This window comes from Elephas maximus, chromosome X (assembly GCF_024166365.1).
Source record: "Elephas maximus indicus isolate mEleMax1 chromosome X, mEleMax1 primary haplotype, whole genome shotgun sequence".
Lineage (NCBI taxonomy): Eukaryota > Metazoa > Chordata > Mammalia > Proboscidea > Elephantidae > Elephas > Elephas maximus.
This window is the reverse complement of record NC_064846.1, coordinates 165713755-165731843: the sequence shown is the minus strand read 5'-3', so window position 1 is coordinate 165731843 and position 18089 is coordinate 165713755. Positions and strand designations below refer to the sequence as shown.

General features: G+C 42.8%; 1 protein-coding gene across 1 annotated transcript in view; it reads right to left on the bottom strand.

Annotated features, from left to right (window-relative positions):
- Nucleotides 1-15684, bottom strand: part of GPM6B (glycoprotein M6B) — a 164460-nt gene extending 148776 nt beyond the window's left edge. Inside the window, exon 1 of the mRNA XM_049873348.1 lies at nucleotides 15468-15684. Within this exon, the coding sequence (XP_049729305.1) occupies nucleotides 15468-15471 (4 nt within the window). The 5' untranslated portion in view covers nucleotides 15472-15684. The remainder of the gene's footprint in view (nucleotides 1-15467) is intronic.
- Between the last annotated feature and the right edge of the window lie 2405 nt (nucleotides 15685-18089).

Genomic DNA, 18089 nt, shown 5'->3' with positions numbered 1-18089 from the left:
AGAGAAGAAGTGCCCCATAGGGTTTCCTAGGCTGAAATTTTTACAGGAGCAGATCACTAGGTCTTTTCTCCCGCAGAGTCGCTGGTGGGTTCGAACCGCTGACCTTTCAGTTAGCAGCCAAGCGCTTAACCATTGCGCCACTAGAACTCCTTTTAAAATAGTGGCTGTCTTATTCATCATTGTAGCCCCTGAACTTGGGCCACAATGGCATGCAATAAAAGTCACTAATGGAAGTGCTGTCTGGCTCTTAAGTATTTGTGAGGGAGATTCCAGGTCTGGAGAGGGCGGGAGAAACCCAAACCCTAAGGGGCACTTCTTCTCTGTCCTATAGGGTCACTATGAGTTGGATTCAACTCCAAGGCACCCAGCAACAACAGCTATTTTAATGACAGGATTAGCAAGTTTCCGATTTTAGTTATATCTGAATGTTGCCCATTTTGCAAGTGAATACCCTGCTGAAACCTAGTCAGTTAGAATCAGGCTCTTTCAAAGGGGCATTTTTTGAATGTAGCAAATTATCATTGATAGTTTAATGCAATTAGGAAAACAGAGATGGTTGGCCACATCTGCAAAGTTCCAGAGTCTTCTTTAAAAGATGAATGGAAACCTCTTTTTTCTCACTGTAAAGGAGCCTTTGGCAGGAATACTTTGACCTCTGCCTTCTTTTTAGCTTATTGGAAAGCTAGCTGTATTACCCTGAATCATATGAAATCACCGTATTTGTATACTCAAAATGGACAAATGTTGTCAGTCTCATTTTCATATGTCTCAACATGATATCTTCATCACCAGTGACTGGGAAAGTCAGGGAAATATGATGGTTGAACCAGTCACTGTGCTATTCATTAGCAGCTCTTAGGGGGAAAAAAAGAAAGGTTAAATCTGTTGCTTGAAATTAAATGCTGGATGAAAAAATAATTACTGCATTTCAATATTCTAGCCCACCTTCTTCTGTTAACATGAATATTTGAGAGTTTGCTAGAAAGAGGCTTAAAAAAATCTTAGAGGCAAAAAGAATTTTCCAAAGCTAATTATGATTCAGTTTTATATCATACTCACTATCATCATTTGTATCTCATAACTCTTAAAGAATGCCTTGTTCCTAGTGAGAGTTCAGTGAATACCCACTGAATTAAACAAATAGGCCCATATCAACAATAATAATTAGTGCCAACCAGGCCTTGATTTGTCTACCTCAGAGACATGCTTGTCCTGAAGGGTACCCTTCAGAAGGGTACCTTCTGAACTGGACAACTCCTTGCACATCTGGAGCCCTATATTTAGTGTCTCGAATTTCTTGCCCTATTTCAGCCAAAACCCCAAACCTTTCTCCTGGCTATATGTTTCTAAAAGTCTTGACTGCAAAAGCGCCATCTAACTCAGGCTTTCTCCACCTCAGCACTCTTGATACTTGAGGCCAGATCATTCTTTGTGGTGGGGGCTGTCCTGTGCATCGTAGGGTGTTTAGCAGCATCCCTGGTCTCTACCCACTAGATGCCAGGAGCAACCCTCCCCACAGGTGTGACATCCAAAAATGTCTCCAGACACTGCCAAGTGTCCCTTAAACCAAAAACCAAAGCCAGTGCCATTGAGCCAATTCCAACTCACACCAACCCTATAGGACAGAGCAGAACTGTCCCATAGGGTTTCCAAGGCTTTAATCTTTACGGAAGCAGACTGCCATATCTTTCTCCCATGGAGTGGCTAGTGGGTTTGAACCACAGACCTTTTGGTTAGCAGCCACCTGCTTAACCACTGCGCCACTAAAAAAAAAAACTAGGGCTCCTTAAAATGTCCCCTTAAAACAAACAAACAAACCTGTTGCCATCTAGTCCATTCGGACTCCTAGCAACCCTATAGGACAGACTAGAATTGCCCCATAGAGTTTCCAAGGAGTGGCTGGTGGATTCAAACTGTCGACCTTTTGGTTAGCAGCCAAGGTCTTGACCACTGCGCGCCCAAGAAAAATTGAAAGAAGTTCTTCTGTTCGAGTGTAACTTCCATGTTTGGTGACGTTATTTGTGCAAATGAAGTTTTCTTGGGTCTATTCAGGATTACCTAGTTTCCCTAAGTCATTTAAGGGAAAACTTTTCCTAGGCTATTTTACATAGCTGCTCACCCGTTGAACAGGAGGGCTGTAGTGTGAGGTTGATTTATTCCAGAAAGTGACTTATTCAGCCGTCAAATGAGATAAATGTGTGTGGCTGTTACCCATCACTTCACAGAAAGATTCTTGTTTCTCAACAGGTCCTCAAATCACAAATGTACGTTCTCCTAAAGCACCATTTTTGCTCAAATCCCTAAACCCTAAGACGATAAAAAATTAAAAAGAACTTAACTTTTACATCCAAATTTTAAGTTCTGTGATTTAAAATTCTGCATTGAGAGACCATCCCAAGAGAAAAACATTTGACGAAAAGAAGCTAATTTTTAAGACTATATTCTTATGACTGGGGTCTTTCAGTATTATTCAAATTTATGTGAGTCAGAATCAACTCGATGGCAAGGGGTTTAGTTTTTGGGTTACCTTAGCTGCATCACTGCTCCAAGATATTAATGAAAAAACTGTCCTTTTTTCTTTTCCTTTCAATTAGGAAATTTGCATCTTGAATTTAAACTTGATCTTCATAAAGGATCAAATTGAGTCATATTTCTCTTTTAGGAGAAATCCACATTTTAACCTATTGATGATTTTTATTTTATTGTAATGTTAGAGCCCTGGTAGCACAGTGATTAAGAGCTCGGCTGCTAACCAAAAGGTCAGCAGTTTGAATCTACCAGGTGCTCCTTGGAAACCCCATGGGGTGGTTGTACTCTGTCCTATAGGGTCCCTGTGGGTCAGAAACGACTCAAAGGCAACAGGTTTGGCTTTATCATAATATGTTAAAGATTGGTTTAAGTAAAAACACCTCCCCTCACTTCGGCTCATCTTCTAAGACTCTACCTGCGCATGCATTACCTCCACTGAGAAGTGCTTTAGGCCCTATGCCAGGTTTTACCCAAAACACACAGGTTTACAACAGGCTCTTTACTTGTTGATTATTTCCGTTGCTGGTCAAGTACCTTGAAGGTAGAAACCGTTTACCTGTGTTAGTAACCAGGGCTTCAAACTGGTTCATTCTGGTTCAAACTCCTGCTGAGAATTTGCATTTCCACCTCAGATACAAGTTGAACAAGATCCCCAGGTGATTCTTATGTATAATAAATTTTGAGAACCATTGCTCTACTGGAGCCCTGGTGGCGCAGTGGTTAAGAGGTACAGCCACTCCTTGGAAACTGTGGGGCAGTTCTACTCTGTCCTACAGGGTTGCTATGAGTTGGAATCGACTCAGTGGCAACGGGTTTGGGTTCGGGTACCGCTCTACAAGTGGTTCTCAGAAGTGGTCCCCAACTAGCAGTATTACCATCGCCTAGGAGCTTGTTAGAAATGCAAATTCTCAGCAGGGGTTCGAAACAGAACCGATTTGAAGCCCTGGTAAGTACTAGCTGCACTGGCTACCCAGCAGGCTCACACATACATCTTTAATTAATGAACATGTCACTGAATGACTTATTGAGGGTGAAGATCAGGTCTTAATCATCCCTCTCTCACTAGCTTAGCATCCAGCCCAATAAATATTTGGTGAATGGACAAAATCAGAATCAATCTCATCTTTAACGTACTCCATATGCTACGATGTCGGTCTTTCACTGCACAACCATCTTCAGTGGAAGAAAATCCTCTATAAAAAGTCAATATCCATTTCTTCTCTTCTTGTATTCGATATAAATATTGAAACAGCAGGACCCCATCTTCAGGATCCCTGTGGACCTTGATGAGGTCACCACTTGACTAAATGGTGAACTCTATGATTGTGTAGAAGTTTTAACATTCAACAAGTAACTCCCAGGACTCATGGGCTCCACAGTCCTGGAGAAAATACAAGGCAAGCAAACATAATTCACTGTTACCCACTGGCTCCGTCCTCCCCTGGTAAATAGACATTCTTCTTGAGTTAACAGAAGAGACAATTTAGCTTTTCATTCTCCATCAGGATGACGATGAAATCAACAGCTTTCATGAAGATACACTAGTTGGGAAAGTACAGCGCAAGTAAGTGGCTAGAAAAGCAAAACAAAACTCTGTTTAGAACCTGAATTTCCCCTCAGTAATGGTAGTGGATTCCATTCTCTCCAGGGAGATGAAACCCTACTCAAAACATGAAAACATACATAAACACCCTGTAGGTTTGCTACTTGTAGCATTTGGCACATTGCTATGGAGCTACCACATATAGCTCCTATGACAGGCAGGTACGTGATAACTCAGGATCAATGGCCCCATACAGCTTCTAGGTAAAGCAGAACAAGTTTGTCCATCCAGCTGAACTTCCAGAAGTCATAGGTCTGTAAAAGGAAACCATTACATTCCATGGAATTAGACTGAACGCTAATTAGTTTACTTTTTAACCTTAAAAAAAAAAATGGTGAGGGACCTTGGAATAAATTTTTTAAAGATGTAGAAAAATATTACTGGGAGATACAGAAGAAGATCTAAATAGATGAAAAGCCATACGATGTATATGAATGGAAGATTCAGTGTAGTAAACAGATTCTCATGAAATTAGTCTACAAAGTGACTACAATCCCAGTCAAAATCATAATAGGAGTGTATGTGGGACATGAAAAGTTGATTATAAAAGGATCGAGTATAGCTTAGACAATTTTAAAGAAGAACAAGAGTAGGAGACTTCTCCTGAGAGATATCCAGGCCTATTACAAATCTAAGGTAATTAAGACAGTGTAGTATTAGCACAGGGATGGCAAAATAGACCAGTGGAACAGAATGGAGTCCAAAGATGTACTCACTTATACTAAATAATAATAAAAAAAAAAACCCATTGCCGTCGAGTCGATTCCAACTCATAGCAACCCTACAGGACAGAGTAGAACTGCCCCATAGGGTTTCCAAGGAGCACCTCGTGGATTTGAACTGCCGACCTTTTGGTGAGCAGCCATAGCTCTTAACCACTACACCACCAGGGTTTCCACTCACTTGTACAGGGACACTTAATATATGGGAGGGGGTAGTACGTAAATACCAGTGGGGTGAACTATTAACATGGTGGTTTGTGTATAGGAAATATAATAAAAACAGATTTCTACCTTACACTATACGTAAAAAGAAAATCAACGTGGAATAATGACTAAAAATTAAAAGGAATATTATTAAAAAAAAACTTTTAGAAGAAAAGATAGAGGAATAGAAGAACATCTTTTATGACTTTGGGGATAGGAACAGAGTTTGTAAACAAGGCAAAAATAATCATTAGCACAAATCGAAAAGATTGGTAACTAAGACTTCATTACAATAAAAAACAAATTCTGTACAATAAAAGATGTCTTCCAAAAAGTTAAGATAAGCCACAGAGACGAAGAGGAAATGAGCAACACATTTAACTGATTAGCATCCAGAACATATGAAGAAGTCCTACAGATATGTAAAAGACAAATAAGGATATAAATGGAAGAGAAAAGCCAAATGGCCAATTGTTGTTGGTGTGGTTAGTCGCCGTCAAGTTGATTCCGACTCCTGGCGACCCCATGCATGCAGAGTAGAACTGCCGCATAGGGTTTTCAAGGCTGTGACCTCTCAGAAGCAGATCATCAAGCCTATTTTCCCAAGTGCCTCTAGGTGGGTTTGAACTGCCAACGTTTCAGCTAGTAGTCAAGCGTTTAACTGTGCCACACAGGGACTCCAAACAGTTAATAACCTATGAAAATTTGTCAATCTCCCTAGAGAAATCAACATAAAGAACAACATAATACCACTTGACAGCTATCAGATTTTCAAAAAAATTAAACACTGTGATAAGGCCGAAACCTGGTAAAGATACAGAGAAACCGCAAGGCTCAGACACTGCTGGTGAGAGTACAGGCTGACGCCACCATTCGGAAAGCAGCGGTAACACAGTGATTTAAAAGCTAGTTCATTTCACTGACTTCGTCATTACCGCCAACAAGAAGAGAAAATTCCTCATTAATGGAGTAAAGGGAGATTAGTACTGTCGGAATCCAGACAGCACGAGAAGAAAAGTCCATTTGGCAAAAACAGCTTAATATCTATTCCCAAGCATTTTCAGGATAAAAACACGAATCATTCCAGGCTCTTTGAGTCTTTTTTCCAAAGCTCACTGCAGTCCACCTGAAACGTCCACTAGCCAAAAGTTCACAAACTACAATTCCCAAAACTCCACATTCTTCAGGAAACTAATTTGGAGGAAGCCCAACATCTGTTATAGCCTTATATCCTGAAGCCTGAAAATGTTCGTATTGATCATATTCAGAATATGTAACACCTACAACTTCCTCTTTATTCACAACCCCTCAGAACGCGCTTTTCATTTCTGAGGTGGATAACGGGGAAACCCTACCTTTGTAATCTCTTCACCTGGATGCATGTTTGTCATCCGTCTATCCCGTTGCTCACCACTTATTTTCAAAGTCCTTCTCACACTTGCTGTGCCAATGTTTTCCACTTAAAATAGAGGGTGGGAACCAGTGGTTTATGTACACCCTAGTACAACTCTTCACATGACAACTCTTCACACAACAGCATTTAATAAATGCTTTGCCAAAATGATTTATACAGCAGGTCTATTTCCTGGACAGAAAATATCATCACGTTTTAAAATAATGTTATTAATGGTGAGCAAAAGCCATCAGACACAAGAGTGCATACTGTATGATCCTATTTACATAAAGTGTGAAAAGAGGTAAAACCATGCTGGCAGACATTAGAGTGACTACCCTTGGCGGGGTGGGGGATACCTGGGAGACTGAAGGGGATTTGTGGGGGATGGTAATGTTCTGCTTCTTAATCTGAGTGCTGGTTACATTTGTAAAGATTTTTCAACCGGTAGTACCCTTACGATTTTATCTACTTTTTTGTATGTATATGATACATCCATAACAGATTTTAAAATGATTTTATAATACGAATGCCTCTTCCAAAACATATAAAAATATTTGTGACGAGGCATCATTACATAATGGAGCTCAAAACAGTTTGCTACTAATCCAATAGAATGGCTTTGCAAACCGGTAACAATTCACGGAATAGAAATTCGTCCCCTTTATACTCTGAATTCTGTTTTACTTACCATGGAAACTGTCAAAATATGCCAAACGAGAAAACTGAAAGGAAAAAAAAAAGTGCTCCATCAAAGTTATCTTAAGGCCTTGAATTTCTTTGCTAATGACATCTTCATTCTTTTGCTGGTTGTGTGAAGCAACAGATGCCTGCATGTAAGCTGCCTTTTTTAAAGCCACCATTTAAACACTCTTTTCAGGGAGACACTGTGAAACCCCGCATTCCTAAAGCTAAGAGTGACCTGACGCCCATACAAAGTAGATCTTCTAGGCTACTTCCAACCTTCACTTCCAAGGTCCCCACTCTTACATTAGAGCTCTTTTTCAAGTATGTATGAATCTCTTAGAAAACCTGGACTTCTGGCCTCCATGTAGGGAGAGGTTTTAAGGATGGGGTGCAGCAGTGAGACAGGAAGGGCAGCGGGATCAATATCGACACAAGAATGATCTCCGTGAACAACAGGGGGAAACCGGTCCTTTCTCCTCTAGCTCCTGCTTCTGGCAAACACATGGAAAAACGTAATGCAGATGTGACTACAGACCTTAAGGACGGAACTTGCTGGAAGGTTGCCTTAAAGGCTTAATCTGGGTAGATTTGATTATCGCTAAGAAGATGAATTCTAAATTTGGAAAGGCCATCAAGGTAATTAAGGATGTTAAGAAATGCGAATAGATCCTTCATGTCTTTCTACTTAATGAAGAAAAGAGATAATGAAAAAGATTTTAGTAAGCAAAAAGGAACTTCATAGATTCAGCACTTTCAGTCAGAGTGCATTTAGCATCAGAATAAATTACCAAGCAAAGCCAGGCACTGTATTCCCAGGAGAAGTTGGCCTCATTATTGGAATGGTTTAGGTACCATTTTTCCCAAAAGAAAAAGTGAATTGGGTGGTCTACAAGGCTCCCCATTATACTTTCAGAGTCTCTGATAATGTTGGAAAAAGACTGAAAAAAAAAACAACCAAGCACGCCATTTTTGAAGGAGAAAAACTTTAGCCAGAGATCCTCCCATTCTAAGGATGCAATCAACCAAGTCCTCAATGACCACTATTATTCAGATTTTATGACATTGTGAAGCACAAAGGGTTTTCAATCCCTCTTAATCTAAAGCAGTGGTTCTCAACAGGGCAATGATTTTTGGTTGTCACAATTGAGGGGTGGGGGTGCTACTGGTATCTAGTAAGTAGAGGCCGGGATGCTGCTAAACATCCTACAATGCATAGGACTGCCCCCCCTTCCAACAAAGAATTCACTGGCCCAAAATGACATTAGTGCTGAAGCTTAGAAACCCTGCTCTAAAAGTCCACTTGAAGGGGAAGGAAAGGGGACTTTTTATTTCAGCAAGCCTCTGTTTCAAAGAAGAAAGTAGAATACAACAGTCCTACAAAATAAATAAATACACAAGCAAATACTAAGCACTAACTCTGACTTAAGGTCATTTATAATAGACCTTGTTGCACCAAGTTCAAATATACTGAGTTACATACAGCCATTAAGAGTAAAACCCCAAGACTCGATTTAAACAAATTTTCCTTTAGCAGGTTTTTTTAAAAAAAAACCTAGTAAGCTACTTTTAATTCTAGACATTAAAATCCTATTTTCTGCTTACGAGAAAATGCACCCCTTTTCTTTATTAAGTAGCCGACTCATCTATCAAATACAATTGTCAGATATTAAGTATCAAGCTATTCAAGTAAATGTTAAAAAATAAATGGCCAAGAATGATCAAGGGAAATAAAGAGAACACAAATTATCTGTATTACTAGGACTGAACAAGGGGACATCACTATAGATCTCATAGACAACAGGATTAAACAGTAAAAGAATATTATAAACAACTTTATGCCAATAAATTTAATAACTTAGATAAAATGGACACAGTCCTTGAAAAACAACAAAACTGAAACTAAAAGAAAATTTGGGTAGTTCTGTATCTGTTAAAGAAATAAAATTCAGAATTTAATACATTTCCCCAAAGAAAACTCCAGACCCAGATGGCTTTGACAGTGAATTCTTTCAAATATTTATGGAAAAAATGCCATTTTTAAATTAATAATCAAATAAACAAACAGACAAGGACCAGGTTCCATTTCAGCTCTAAAGATCACCCCTATTTCCTCCCATCCCAGAAAGACACACACTTCTCTTCCTTCGCCACTTTACCTAACCACAGAATTGTGAGATACGGGAACAGGCAATAAAAAAAAAAAAAATTTTTTTTCGCAAAATTCACTTATATTTGTCCATTTATTATCAACTAACATGCTACTCCCCATCTGACATTCAGACAATATACCCTCCCCTTAACCTATTTTCCCCAACACCCACTCTCTGCTATGGCCAGGCCAGTTTCTTCAGGATCCCACCAAAAAAACCTTGCTCACTTCTACCTCTCTCTCGTCCATGCTTTACTCTAATCCTTTCCACCCTTCTCAATGCACCTCAAATTCAGGTCTTCACCGGAAGCTCTGTATAAGCCACAAAGTCTCACCCTTCTCAAAACACCTACTGTGCTTTTATTCAGAATTTTACACTTAATGACACTGGGTGGGCTTCCTTTATCTCAGGTTGATTATCATTTCCTTCCAGGTGTCACCCATCTGCTTAAAATCCCCCCATGACCCTCTGTGACCCCAACAGGGTAGTGACCAAGTTCTTTGCTGGCTCTTTACCTTCTGGCCTCAGCTCTCTCCACCTTTACGCCATTCTTAACTCCTTACCGTGCCCATGCATCAGCCTCTGCTGCGTCTCCCGCCTTTGCACATACGTATCCAGGGCCTGGATTGTCCTCTCACAGACATCCTGAACCCCATCATCCTGCTCATCCTTCGAGACTCAGGGCAAGTGTAACTACCTCCCAAGGGAATCCCTCTCTGAAATACCACCTCTCCCCCTTTTCCCTAGACATTCTTTTTCTAGAGGACCTTGTACTTCTATCGCTTTGAAATGACAATGGTCCCTAAGGTTCAGAAGAGTGGTGAATGCTGGGTAACTGGATGGGTCCATTAGGTGAAGGGTGGTAAGAGCATCTACTGTATTTTTGGGCTTACATTAACCATTCAATAATTTTAACATGATTTTTCTGATTACAATTAGCTGGCTTGTTAGTGTTTTTAATATGCCTTCTTTTCTATTCAAATACCAAATTTGTCAAGAGCAGGGATTGAGCTTTATTTAGTGTTCATTTGAGTGATTAAAAAAATTAGCATATAGTAAATGCTCAATAAATATTAGCTGAATCATTGAAGGTTTTATCATATAAAATACATTTTTATCAAGGTCTATATCCATAAGGGCACCCCTGGTGGTGCAGTGGTTAAGAGGTTAGCTGCTAACCAAAAGACTGAAAACTCAAATCCACCAGCCGCTCCTTAGAAACCCTATGGAGTAGTTCTACTCTGTCCTATAGGGTCGCTGAGTCAGAATTGACTCAATGACAACAGGTTTGGTTTTGGTTTATATGCATAAGGAGCCCTGGTGGCATGATGGTTTAGCACTCAGCTGCTAACTGAAAGGTCGGCGGTTTGAACCCACCAGCCGCTCTGAGGGAGAAAAGACCTGGCGATCTGCTCCTGTAAAGATTATAGCCTAGGAAACCCTATGCAGGCAGTTCTACTCTGTCATATAGGGTTGCTACAAGTTGGAATCGACTCAAGGGCACACGACAACATTATAAATGTACAGATTTCAAAGTATGTAAAGTTTTATGTATTTTGCTCTATGATAACCTATACTAAATACAGCAAATGACATAGTTTTTAAATATTAATACTTTTAGCACTAATTTCCACAGAATAACAGGATTTTCAGAGTTTGAAGCCACTTTAGAAGACATTTGATTCCTGCAGGCATACACAGACCAAAAAAACAATTTAAAAATCAATTTGAATGTTCATTACTTTTTTTGCCTTTAGCTTTTTTCTTCTGATCACATGAAATATTTTCTTCTTTCTAGTGAAAAATGTTTCCTTCTTGTCAGATTTTTGAAGTTAAGAAAAGCTTGGGGTGAGACCCTTTCAGTGAAATTCACTCTTGCCCTAAAGATTAAAAGATGACAACAGTGTTGTGTTTCCATTTTCACCATATGTGTTAGGGTTAAATGAGCACCTACCAAAATGGTCTGCAACCAGCGTGGGCCAATCTTGAAGTGTTTGGCTCCCTGTTACATGCCCATCACCGTGAAGGCTCTCCAGGAAATATAAGGCAGATGCTCACTCAACAAGCATTTGTGGAGTCCTCTTTTTTTTCAGATGAGGTAGGTACTGTACTAAGCCTTGAGGCAAAAAATAAGACTCAGTCCTGTCTCTCCAGGACCAGAGGGTGGCTCCATTCCTAGACCTTTAGACTGGGAGGAGGGAGGCCAGCTCATTCTGAGGGCTACTTCCTGCCCTGCTGTTCATCAGGAAGCCATTCCTTGGCTCCAATTGCATTTGAATTCCTGAGCGAGCTTCTGAACCAAACTTTGCATGTGTGGGCCTTCAGTGGGCTTCCTTTTTGAGTCCAGCCTCTGAAGGTAATTTGGGCCCTGGGTGTGGGGTGAGGAAAGGCTCCCTGGAACTGCCAGCTCTACAGAGAAGTGGGCAGGAGAAGCCAAAGCTGGACACACTGAAGAGGGTGAGCATTATGGCCTCCTCCACCAGCTTCCTTGGAGAAGAGTCAATTGTCCCATAGGCGGGCACGTGGAAGATGCCAGGGTTTAACACACCTACAAATGATGCCCGCAATGCTGGCTTCACAGAACCAAACAGTGTTTAAACAAATACGGAGCTGTTTTCTCCTGTTTTTCAAACATAACATTACCCTCTCATTTCTTTTTTCTGAATTACATACTTTTAGGTCTTTTAGGGCCCAAAGAAATAATTTCATCAAATCCTTTATTTTATAATAAATTAAAATTAAGAAGATGATTTGCCCAAGATCACATAGCAAGTTAGTGGAAGAGTTGGGGCAGGCACCCGGGCCTCTGGCTACTGCCAGGCTTTTCCTCTACTTCTTTCTCATTCAAAGTGTGGGTCCTGGGCCCAGCTGCATTAGTACCACCTGGAAGCTTTTGGGCCCCACCCAGGCCCACTGAATCAGAATCTGCTTTTTTTAACAAGATCACCTGGTGATTCCTAAGCACATTGGTTTGAGAACTGCTCTAAATCAGTTCTTTTTTTTAATGCCATTTAAAAAGTTTATAATCCTTACAAAAACTCCTTACCAGAAAATGGGTCAAAACAGTCATTTCACATACAATTCTCATTTAAAATTACAGACAACAAATCCAACAAAATCAGCATTTCTCTCAGGATACAGGAGTCACATAAAAACAGGATGGATATGTTACAAATGCCTCAGAAGAGGTTATTACATTGAATCCATTTAGTTGCTAAATCTTCAGGCCTGTGAACAAGGAAGGAAGCAAAATTCTATTGCGCGATGTGAGTTCCCATCAGATAAAACCAGAGTAACACTGGATGTTTGTGTTTGTCTGTGTGTGTACCAACTTTCTATCTTTCAGCCAGATAAACCATAATCACTCATTTCACTGGTATACTGCATACAAAAGGAGCCCTAGTGGCGCAACAGTTAGGAGCTCAGCTGTCAACGGGAAAAGGTCCGAGGCTCAAATCCACCAGGCGCTCCACAGGAGAAAGATGTGGCAGTTTGCTCCTGTAAAGATTACAGCCTTGGAAACACTATGGGGCAGTTCTACTCTGTCCTATAGGGGTTGTTATGAGTCAAAATCCACTCGACAGCAATGGGTTTGTTTTGGTTTTATTGCATACAAATGAAACTCATCAACATCTTCCCATTGTACAAAACAACCAAAGTTATTAGTCAAACATACATCAATTGGCTGCTACGATTCCACTTATCTGAACTGTCCAGAACAGGCAAATCTAGAGAGACAGAAAGCAGATTAGGGGTTACCAGAGGCTGAGGGAGAAGGTATGGGGCTTTCGGTGGTGGTGATGATGCGCTAACGTTAGATCGTGGTGGTGGTTGTACAACTCTGTTAAGCTACTAAAACCCACTGATTTGTACACTTTAAATGTATGGTATGTGAATTCTCTCTCAATAAAACCGTAAAAAAAACACAATTGGCTCAAGAGTCAAAACCCATGTTTTCTTTCAAGATGTATTAGAAAATAAAATTGTACATACCACACTGCCCATTATTTTATTTTTCAGCTTAAAGATTCCGACTACCTTAAAATATGAGTCTGAGAGGCGCTTTTATTTCCGCAAACCCCGCGCATTTTCCCAGTGAATGCACTGACAGGAGGGCAAGGAAAACTTGTAGACGAACCAAAGTCCCAACTCAATGGACCCACAGTCAAGAATTTTCCCAAGATTAAATCATTTCAATTAAAACATTCATCAGGGTATGTTCAGTAATTAAATACATCTGGAAAAAGAAAGCCAGTCCATGGCCCTGTGGTGTATTTACTAACAATCTACCAAAGGAAATCAGTTATGTTTCCTTTTTGGCATGGATGGGACTTTTTTTTAATGTAAAAACTAAAAACTAAAACCAAGGATACTGCTGAACCAGTGAAGTATGCACAAATTACCATAAATTGGCAGCTGAAGTAGAGACCGAAGGATTGTCCAAGACACAAAGTACTTCCTTGAGAAGGGGCCTCTGGTTAGGGTATTTGCTTCATGAGAACTGCCTCTAACTCCCACACCTATTGAAAAATAAGCCCCCCCCCTTAAGTCCAGAGTTTTATAAAAGCCACTTTGGAGAAGGCCCCCATGAGGTAATCTGACACTCCATTTTTAATGGCTGCAATTCCAAATGCCACTGGTACCGGTATGCCTGGCATTAAAAAACTAGCAATAACTTTATTTCAGAAAAGATTAGTTAATGCTTTCCTGCACTAACACCGCACTTCTGCATAACTTCAACACTTTTTAAGTGCACACTTTGCCAAAACACTCACAAGCTGCTCCACAGCCATCACCTGGTTTTTGTGTGTGACCCGCATTTAAAACTGAGCTTTGAGTGATGTGACCACTCCCTTTGGGGTATTCAGAGAAGTAGGAACCAGAATGACCGTTCACTCAATTCTGCCCTCTCTAGAAAGATTTTGTCCTAGCTCTTGTCTAACTTTTTAGTTAAAATGTTCTTGTTGGATTCAGGGGCCTTATTTCCTTTCATATTTTGATCACAAAGTAATTCTTTTTTAAGAAGATTTAACTATAAAATTATCTGAGCCTCCTCTTAAACGCAAAATAAGATACCCTCCTTACTTTCACCCAAATTTTAATTAGGACAAAATTACCCCCTCTGCCCCCCTCACACACACTCAATTCATAGCCGAGGAGATGGGGGGGCGCAGGGAATTCCCAGCCCGCCCCACTAAAACACACAGAGTTCCCCGTTGAAAATGCTTCACAGGGGCTCTTGCCTAAGTCTTTGTGGCGCTTGTGGCTGGAGTCTGTCTGCCACCAGAGAAGGGCTAATGGAACAGAGAGGAAACCCATTCCCAAGCCCATTCCCAAGCAAGGCTTTCAGACATTTCCAATACAGAGGAATTCGGTTGATTTTCACGGCACTCTGAACGACTTTCTTTCCAACAGAGTCCGTGTTGCTAACGGAAGCATTTCGGGGGGTTACGAAGTGACAGAAAGAATCCTACAGCTTGCACTCCCCCGAGCTGGGGCTTTCACCGTGGCTGGTCGAGGTCCCAAGCGTTTTGGAATCCACTCACCACACCGTCTCCACCTGCGCCAGGGCCCGCACTTTGAGAGTTGGAGCAGTGGACAAAGAAAAGGAGAGGCTCGCCGTCTGTCCCACCCTGCCCAGTCTCCCCTCCTACTTCCCTGGGGTTGAGTGGCATGGTTCCCTTTTGACTCTTGGAGGTCCCACGCTGGGGGACCGGGAGTTTAAGGCGAACGGGAGGACAGCAGGACGGGACAGGACTGGACTCAGGGCCGGGAAGTCGGGCGACAGGGCGGGCGTCCCGGGAAATGGGCGACCCCTTAAAAACAAGCAGGAGCCCCCGGCCAGGGCTGGAAGCCGGCACAGCCGTTCCGCGAAAGGCGGCCGGCGGCAGCCACACACGGCGGCTGTCAGACCCGAACCCGTGAGGCTGAGGGTGGGTCTCGGGGGTTGGCGACGCCCGGGACGCGCCGTCTCCACTCCCTGCCACCCCTTCCCTTCTGCGAGCGCAGCCTAGGCGCTGCCGGGTGGAGACGCCCCACGTCGGGGCAGGGCGCGCACCTGGGCAGTCAGGCCGAGGAGGCGCCACCTGAGAGGGCTGGGGCGGGCCCTCGGCGGGGCGCGCGCCTCCGGGCGGGGGCGCCGGCCGTGGCCGTGGCGCGGGGCCAGCGCGCTCGCTTACCCATGGCTGAGACGGCGGGCGGGCGAGGGCTGGGCGCTCGGGCTCCCCGGGGACGGGCAGCGCCGGTGGCACAAGTTTGCAGGTCGGGCGGCACGTGCGCGGCCGGGCTCCGGGCTGCGCTGCGCTGGGCTGCCGCTAGCTCCTTGCTGGCCGGGGTGAGAGCGCGCCGCGGCTCCGCCTGCACTGGGGGCTGGCCGCGCCGAGAGGGGCCCTGACGTCAGCGCCGGGGGCTTTGTGCGCCCGGAGCGAGGGCCCGAACGGGGGCACTGGCTCGCCGAGGCTGCCCGCACTGCTCGCCGCTTCCTCCGGGACCCCCAGACCCCGCGCTGAGGGGCGCGGAGACCGGAAAAGCCGGAGGAGGTGGGGAGAGAGGGGAGCGGGCTTCCAGAGGCCAGTAGAGAACTATGATAGCTGGGGGGGGCCTGCGATCTTAGCCATCACCCATTGTACAGATAAAGAAACTGAGGCCCGGGACACTGGCCCAAGGGCACCCAAGATTTGACAACATTGTCTCAGTCCACAGTGCTGGATCCTTTTGTTCAGCTACTCGGCTGCGGGTGGTTATTCAGAGTTCTCAATCCTGGCTGCATATTAGAATCAGCTGGGGAGCTTTTGGAACCCTCCCCACCTCCACCTCCCCATGCCCAGGCCTCATCACAGACGGATTTCATCAGGCTCTCAGCGGGTGGGACCCAGGCAGCCTTCCTTTAAAAATTCCACAGGTGGTTCTAATGTGCAGCCAAGGTTGAGAACCACTACCTTAAGTTACTTTGGGGTTACAAATGGCTTAGGAGAACATGGGTAGCACCCTCCAACCTGGGGTAATACCAGCTGTGGTATCCGTAAGATCCCAGAAGCCCACCTCTAGCCGACTGAGACTGAAAACTCCTGAGAGTCCACCGCTTCTCCGCTGTGCAGGCCTGGCCCTTGAGCCTGTGTAAGTAAATTAATGGTTTAACAGTGTTGGGGCTTAAACTCCTTCGGTCCCCTTAGAGAAGAATTTTCCTGACTCCAAAAGTATTAGAAACGCTATGAGACCCTTGCAGTTTTTGTGCCGCTAATGCCCTTAGTCACGATCGTGATATTTCCCCGGTATTTTATGTTGCCTCTATTGTTTTTGAAAATACATCGTGTTACTTGAACGGAGGGTTACATAAACAGTAACAATAGATAGTACACTTAAGGGACATTTAAGCTAGAAGAGAAAGGCTTAGGGACTGAGAAAGGGTGGAGAAGGCAAACATTTCATCTATTGAAATTTCCTGGATTAGGAAAGACTATCAAAACAGTTCTAGAAAGCCTAATAATAGTTTGCATACAAGACACTTGTGCTAGGTGGATCGCCGGCTCCTTTTCACAATCCCACGGGAATGGTCCAGTGCTAACCAAGCTTCATGCAGCAATAAAACAGCAGGGAGCTCAGAGGTTTAACTTGCAGTCCTCCTGTTACCAGAACTAATCCATTTGAGCTATTTCTGAGTGCACGTGTATTCAGGAATCCAACTGCAGGTGACAATAACTAAGTTGCCTGCAGAGGACACAAAGAAAGACAAAGGTGGGACTTGGTGAAGGCAATGAGGAATTACTTCCAAGGCCTGGTTCCAACATCTTGGGAGGCACCTAGGGGACGATGGAAACAACAATGGATTCCAGCTTGACAATCTGAAAGAGTGTTTTGGCAAGACAGGGCCTCACTCAGCCATTCTGGGACCAAGAACTCAAAGGTTTTGTGCACTGAGATTGAAAGCAGGCCTTTTGGTCCACTTTCTGTCATTCCCTAGAAGTCTTGGATTTTTTGTTTGTTTGTTTGTTTTTGTTTTGTTTTAACCAAAGAAAGAACAGCTGTCCAAATATTGGAGCTAGTCACAATGGGATGCCTGCAATAAAAACCAAGTTATAACAATTGTGTGCACTATGTCAAAGGAAAGCCACATTTTAATAGAAATTTTCACTTACTTTGGAAATGTCATGGATTGATTTCAACAAGCGGTTGTCCCTAAAGCCCTTTAGAAAAACAAGACAGCAATTGGGAAATCAGCAAAGACTGCTAACAGGCCGTGTGCAGATGGCTGATATGTATATTCAGTGTCACTATTATTCAAAGAAATGGTATTTTAAAGTAATGAGAAATCATTGTTATGGAATAAATTGTGTCCCTCCCCCCCCCCCCCCGCAAATATGTGTTGAATTCCTGGCCCTTTTACCTGTGGATGTGATCCTGTTTGAAAAAGGTTTTTCTTTTTCATGTTAATGAGGTCATACCTGTATAAGGTGGATTCTAAACCTAATTACTTCTGATTTATAAAAAGACCAAAATGGACACAGAGACACACTCAAGAGAAGACAGACGCATGTGAGGATCGTCTACAAGCCAAGGAAGCACAGAATGCCTGGGGCTACTGACAAAGAAGGAATCCACATGGTCAAGACCCTGATGGAGACTTTGAGCCTCCAGAAGTGTAAGAAAATAAATTTGTTTGGTAATGCCACCTACTTGTGGTATTTGTGTTGTAATAGCACCGTGTAACTAAGACAACCATTTTTCACATATGAAATAACAAATCTTTAAAAATTTAAGTGAGGGCACCCCAATACAGAAGAGAATGGGGTGCACCACACTGC